The following is a 7745-nucleotide window of genomic DNA, read 5'->3' on the forward strand; positions in this document are numbered from 1 at the left end:
TAATTCATGACACGCCCATACTGGACAGGGATCAGAAATTTCATGGTAGTCAACTACTCTCTTTACCAAGGTGGAATGGAGGCTTATTGGTTAAATGTCTAAAATTTGATTTTTTTTTATTTCAAATTTTTTTAAAATTGCTCGTTTGTTTTTTCAATTTATATATGATTTTCAAACATTTACATTTGAATAAAAAAAAAGAGTAAACTTTTATGACTTTTATGACTTTTATATAAATAAGAAAAGGTACCAAGAAGTAAATATTATATCTCAAAACATCTCTATTAAATATACTTATTTGCTAAACTATAAAACTTAAGCCCTTTATTCATTTTAACTTACAAGGATATAAATGTTAAATAATTGTATTTAAGATTTTTTTTATTTATAAAAACAAATGTAATGTCAATTATATTTAGATATTAAAAAAAAAACACATCATATATAGACATTTGTATTCAAACCATCAATTAACACTTGAACCAAATTCGGACTAATTTTAAATTTCAGATTAAAAAACTAAATGCATATTAATTCTTCGTGGTTGATTGGGGAAGACTTGTTTTATATTTCAACTTAAGAATTAATTAAACAAAATTGCAAAAGTACTATTACGCATCAGATTCATACTTGTCTACATATTAACGCCAACATGAAAGGCTCTGTCACAATTAAAAATAAATTTAACGTATGATCTTAATTAAGTTCTGAATCGGCCATCTGTAGATACGTCCTCTTTCACAATCTGTCTTTATTTTTATTAACATGTCCACAAAAGAAAGATTAGGGTAATTGTTTTATCCTTATCGTGCATGTTATCTTCTTAGCTAGGGCCACCATGTTTATATATTGATTTTGAACAATTAACGGTTCCCTACCAAAACTGAAGCTGTGTTTATGTATGAATCAATAATTATGATGTGTACGATCTAAATGATTTTTATAATATTCTTAATTGGTGTGCATTTGTGTACATACTTCATTTAAAGTAATTTTCCCCTGACTTTGTTGCCATTGAAATTAGAAATTCCCAAACAAGGACCAAACGTAATTCTCCGCTGACTTTGATTGGTTAACTGTTGACTTTGCATGATGCTTCAGTGGAATTTGCTGTCTAGAGGCACGTACATATGCATTACATCATCCTTATGTGAGCTTAATAATAATAATATATATAGAAATATATTATAGATTATAAACTTAAATAAGTTGCGTACCTCTGCCTCCGGTCATTATTATTTAAGTTAATTTAAAAAATGGTTAGAATTTTTTAGCCTATTCCTCTATATAGCCTCTCACTGAAAGTTGTATATAGGCTAGGCTAAGGACCCTTAGTCTATTTAATGGATTTCATTCACTTCCCTCCATCAAGAAAATGAGAAATTATACTTATCTTTATTTTTTAGAAATATGGAACAACTATTCTTATCATTATCTAATCATAAAAATGTGAGTAGTCTTAATTAATCTCAAACTCATGAATGTGAGCCACATTAAGAACATGCATATAACACATACTTTGAGATTAGGTGTATATTAATTTAATGATAATGCATGTAATACCTCCTTGTCACCAGTTTTTGTTTTAGAGGTTAAAATACGCATACGAGTACTTCACACAATAGCCAAATTTGGATTAATGGCACCTGAATTGTAAAACCCTAAACAAATCTCACATCGACAAATGACAAGAGAGATGCTCGGTTTATAAGAGCTGATCCACACCTTTATTGATAATATGCGTTTTAGGATGTATGGGTGTCTTAGAACAAACCATGCGGCCTTGTTAAGGCTCAAAACAGACAATATCTTGTCATATTTGGGTTGGATCATAACATAAATACCATTCTCGTGGAGCATTCAGAGAAAAATGTGATGTTAATAGCTTTGCTGCCTTGCTGCTTGAGCTTTTGACTGGCAAGAAGATATATGATTTTCAATGTTACCTTGATGAAACTTTATTTAAGGATTGGGTCGAGAAACATATTGAAAATAATAGGTTTGTTGAGATAATGGACCCCATTGTCGTTGGAATTCAACCGGGTCAAGGAAAAGTGAAGCAATTACAAATTCTTGTAGAACTTGCCTTTTGACTGGCAAGAAGATATATGATTTTCAACGTTGCCTTGATGAAACTTTATTTAAGGATTGGGTCGAGAAACATATTGAAAATAATAGGTTTGTTGAGATAATGGACCCCATTGTCGTTGGAATTCAACCAGGTCAAGGAAAAGTGAAGCAATTACAAATTCTTGTAGAACTTGCCTTGAAATGTCTCTCTGTGTCGGAAGAAGATAGGCCAGCAATAATAGATGCGAAGTTGAGAGATTAGGATCAAAATCACTTGCATACCGCAGGGAACAAAGACAGAGCTCGTCTGCTTCCTTTGTGATCATCATTCCCGAATTGGCCATCTTCCTTGGTACCATTTCCTTTGATGTTAAAACCCTTGTTTTAATTTGCCAACTAAAGTGAAAATACTTCCCAGGTTTGTGGAAGTTAGATCAAGAACTCGTGTTTGAGAGTGTTAAATGACCGATCATGATCCTCCAAGACCTCACCTAACTGTCTGATATTTGATCAAGAAACAAAGGAATTAACAAAATAATCAAATGAAAACAGAATCAACAAATCACAGAGAAAGCCATCAAATACAAAATTGTGGAGGTTCAACCTAAGATATAGCTTAAGTCCTCTTCAAGAACAGAGCAATAGCTTTGTTGTTATTCACGAACAAGTTGAAATTATAGAGACCCTGTTATAGGGTACATAATTAACCAAATCGTAAACTTAATGGCTTTATATACGATCACAATTAGATCACAAAATTCACCACTCGCTAGCCAAATCTAGCTTGGTTTCATTATCCATTTATATAAACTGGTTTTCTTGAAATGGGTTTCTTTTTTTTCAAAATGAGTTAGATTTTAAGAAAATTTAAAGCATGGCGAAAATGAAGACACAGGTCATGGAACAACAATATTTAACAGAGTTGATAGCAGATTCTAATGGTAAATATTATTGTATCTTCTCTGCTCAAGAACGCGGGATACCAACTGTTGTGACATAAAACTGAGAAGCTTGCTTGTGCAACAAATGCTGGTAAGCAGCCTTGATTTGTTCACTGTGTTGAAGCTTGGAGAGTCTATGACGTGTGGCTTGAATTCTTGTTTGCCTTGCTTCACCTTTGCTTTGTTGAACTTGGTTGTCGCCTAGGAAAGCTTAATACTTCAGACTCGCTTGCTTCTTGTACCTGGTCATGTTCAATATTTGATTTACTTTACTTGCTTCCTTCTTCAATTTGTTTAATTTTTAATTAATGTATTATGAAAAAGAAAATGTATATCCTCAGGAATCAACAAATCCACAAATCGAATACTTGACATTTCTCTCCCAAATCATAAACGTAGCGAAAGTTTCAAAATTCTCCAATTACAAGTTCAGAAGACTAACAAGCTTAAAAGAAAAAGAAATAGAAATATATATAGCGTCACATGAAAATTTAATAGGTTTTTTCTTTATTACAAAGTGGACTAATAATAAAAATGTTAACTAAGCATAGATGCTGACCGATGAGCTAAAGAGCACCATTTACAAGTTCCTTCACGCACGCTCATCTCAAGCAAAAAAAATTGTTCAAGTCAATTAGTCTTCTCTAAAAATGATATTTTAGTCTTTGATCAACATTGTTACAATCTCATCTACATATAAATTTAATTAATAACCAATTCGAATGCATTGAGTGTAAATTCTTGTAAAGTTCGATCTCTTCGATCACATTTCATTACCAATTATCTCGAATCATACAAACTTCGTTAATAAGGTTAGTGAACAGATTAAATATTACTTAACTAAGTTTAATAGATTTTTTTTATTATTATTATTACTATATACCTTTCCGGAATCAAATGGTGAGCCGCGCTAATGGATTTCCAAGCTACAAGGTTCTCTACAAAGTACAAATGCAGCTTGGTTATTTTAATTTTTATCTAGTGTGTTTTAGCTTTATGCTTATGTTTACTGAACATCCTGTGGCGAGATCTCTTTTTCATTGTTATAAGTTTATCCAATACTAATAAAGAGGTGTAAGGCACGCAAAAATCCAAGAAATAAAAATGCTAACATTGATCAATAACATAGCAGAATTTGACTGTCTTTATTCCAATTAGTAGTATAATTAAACTCGAATTGGGTGTATATAATTATCCGAACAAGAGCATATAATTAATAAATCCATAAATCGATGATGAACTAAAGAAAACCACATCCACGTTTCTTTAGGCATATACTCAATAATACAATGAGCATCATATGAGAGCACAACTTTAGTTTTTAGAAAGTTTCCAAAAATGAAATGAGTACTCTGAATATTAATGACAAGATGCCATCACCGGGAGACCCTACAAAAAAAATGGTAACAATTAATTTTATAAACCAAAGCTTGTAAGAGGAAAGAGTCAAGTCTAAGGATGAAGAAATTAAAAGCACTTGAGAGCCAATAATCTTTACTAAAATACTCTAGACACTAAGGAGTACTACCGTTTAATTAGTTCCTGAACTTTTGCAGTTTGGCAATATTCACAGCTGCTGTCACATAAAGCCAATCTTTCATACCAGTCAGGAAGTTGTAGTAACCATGTCTCCACGACCTATTCAGCATTAAAGTTCCGCAGACACCCCAGAATCCAACAAAGAAACCAAGAAACAAGCTCACGTAAAATCCGAGAGTCATAAACTGATCATCCTCATCTTCTAGAGTGTTTGCACCATCATTTCCGCCTGGACATGGAGTGGATTCTTCATCCGGACATTTATTTGGAAGTGGAAGGCCACAAAGTTCAAGATTTCCAGCATACACCGAAGCACTGAAGCTTTGAAGCTGAGTACCTAATGGGATTTTTCCTGACAAGTTGTTGGACGACAAGTCCAAGACACTAAGACCACTTAGTTGAGAAAGGCTAGACGGAATCCTTCTGGAAAACTGGTTTCTAGATAAATCAAGGAAATCCAATGATTTTAACTGACCAATCTTTGGAGTGATTGGTCCTGTTAAATGGTTTCCTGAAAGGTTTAAGGCAATCAACCCCACAAGATCCATAATCTCTTCAGGAATTGCTCCATGTAGTTTGTTACTCGAAAGGTCAAGACACTTTACAAGTCCCAAAGTATTTTTGTACTCGTGTTCACTTCCTTTCCATGTCAACAGAACATTGTCCAAATAACTGTACTGATATACATATCTAGGGAGAATCCAGATTTTATCAGCCATTCCAATGATAGGATTGGAACTTTTTTCTTGGGTCATGGCTGAGAAATTATTGAAACACTTTGGTACCTTTCCCGATATATTGTTTAAAGAGAGATCCAGTACTCGAATGAATGCCAGATGGCATAACTGAAAAGGAATATTTCCATGAAAATTATTAGATTTCAAGCTAAGAACAATCAAATTTTGAACACTTCCCCCTATCCAGGTTGGTATCTCACCATACAATGCATTCTTCCTAAGATCCAAAACTCTCAGTTGTGAGCAATTCTTTAAAGATGAAGGCAATTCCCCGGTTAACCTATTGTTGTGCAAGCTCAGTGTTTGGATATTATGTAGGAAGCCTATCGAGTCTGGAATTTTTCCGGAGAAGCTATTGTTTGCCAAATTAAGAATGGATAGGCTATCAAAGTTCAACCAACAATCTGGAAGCCCTCCAGATAAAAAGTTACTCGAGAGATCAAAAAAGTTCCATGTGTTTTTCATAAAAGAACATAAGAAAGTAATTGATCCTGAGAACTTATTTTTTGAGAGATTCAAGAACGTAGAATTTGAAGGAAGTGGTGGAATTGGGCCCCAAAAGTGGTTTGAACTGACGTCTATAACAATATCATCATATCTTAAAAAAGACAAATCAGGAAGTTTACCCCTGATCTGGTTGTTAGAGAGATTTAAAAAAACGAGTTCAATGGACAGATCCCAAAACCAATCAGGGACAGCATCCGAGATTCCATTATTGGAGACATCAAGGGAAATAAGTTGATTTTGAGTTTGAAGCCATTTTGGAAAATGAGGTCCCATCTTGCAAGAGGCAAGACTTAACGATTTCAGTTGAAAAGGAGGAACCCAATCATGGCTCAATTTCAAAGTCAAAGAGTTATCATTCAAGTACAACATCTGCAAGTTGGACATATTGGAAAAAAAGGTTTCAGAGATAACACCTGTGAATGAATTCGTACCAAGTGACAGAGACTCGAGCTTCAACAACTGGCTGAGGCTTTTGTCTATTGTTCCATTTAATCGATTTTCTCCAAGTATTAATACTTTTAGGGATGAAAACCCTACAAGATCAGGTAATGGCCCTGTGATATCATTGCCTTCTAAACATACACCCTCCAGTGAATTCATCGTGCATCCACCAGACAGATTTTTAATCATCTCCGAGAGCTCTCCACTGAGTTTATTGTGAGGCAACAATAATCTATTTAAGCTACACATGTTTCCGAAGAATTTTGGAATCCCACCTTCAAGTTCGTTAAAGGTGAGACAGAGAAATCTAAGAGAAACCATTAGTTGAAAAGCCTCTGGAATTGAACCTTGTAATGAGTTAGAGCCAAGGTTAAGATATTGAATATTCCGACTAAGATTGAAAAGCCAAGGGTATACTGATGAAGAAGGGAGATTGTTGTCGGAGAGATCAAGGGTCTCAATAGACTTACTCAAATTGAAGTGCCAAATAGACGAAGGATTGATAGGTGGAAGAGCACATGAGTGTAGGACTAATGTTTTTAAGGAACGGAGCTTCGCAACTGCTTGAAACCAATCACTAGATTTAGTGAGATTAATGTAACTCAGGTCAAGGTGTCTTAAAGAAGAAAGATGAGAAAGCCAACCTAGGCTTCCCAAACTAAATAAATTAGAGTTTTCTAGGTGAAGATATACGAATTCTGAAAGGCACCGGAATGGACGAGGTACTTTTAATAAAGATGTACCACAAGAGAGATTGAGGTACCTCAATTTACTGAGGGAACCAATGAACTCAGGAACTGGGCTTCCACGGAAGTGATTGTTACTAAGGTCCAAATGTCTTAAATCATGCAATTTAAGCAAAGCAGGACTGATTGTACCTTTCAAGACCTGCCCTCGAGAATTTTCATCGTCGGATCTTCGAAGATTGAGCACCTTGACATGGCCAGTTTTATTGCTACAGCGGACTCCTCTCCATTTACAGCAATCTCTTTTGTCATTATCTGTTCCCCAGGAAGACAGAACGCCATATTCATCCACCAGGCTCTGTTTAAAAGTGAGAAGTGCTTCTCTCTCCTCATCAATGCACCTCATTACTGTGTTGTTAGAATCAGCAATTCTAGGCTCCAATTGAAACAATATCACAGAAAACAAAGTTACATATTCAAGTATAGGGAACAATTTGGATGACATTGTAATTATCATAAGCTTTCAGGATATGTTGTTATATCGAAAATCCTGGAATCCATGCCAATTTATACTAATCTGTATAATAAGCATCAATTATTGAAGCTTAGAAAAGTCTTCATTGTGAGCGTTGATTATAGTTAGCATATGACGGTCTGAGATGACAAAAGCCAAGAAAATCCTCTGGCGAATCCCAAATAGACAACAACAATGCATAGTGTGGATAAAGAAAGTCATACAATCAACATCCATGTGATCTTTGCCGGGGAAAAACGGTAAACAGAGAAAATGATCATAAAGTGCTGACAGAAAATTGCAGGTACCC

At 34.6% G+C, this 7745-nt stretch overlaps 1 protein-coding gene across 1 annotated transcript; it reads right to left on the bottom strand.

Moving 5' to 3' along the window:
• Positions 1-4546: 4546 nt before the first annotated feature.
• Positions 4547-7426, bottom strand: LOC18032059 (receptor-like protein EIX2). Its single transcript, XM_006421084.1, has one exon. The coding sequence runs from the start codon at positions 7424-7426 to the stop codon at positions 4547-4549; it is 2880 nt and encodes a 959-aa protein (XP_006421147.1).
• Positions 7427-7745: the final 319 nt, after the last annotated feature.

This window comes from Citrus clementina, unplaced genomic scaffold (genome assembly GCF_000493195.1).
Source record: "Citrus clementina cultivar Clemenules unplaced genomic scaffold, Citrus_clementina_v1.0 scaffold_9, whole genome shotgun sequence".
NCBI lineage: Eukaryota > Viridiplantae > Streptophyta > Magnoliopsida > Sapindales > Rutaceae > Citrus > Citrus x clementina.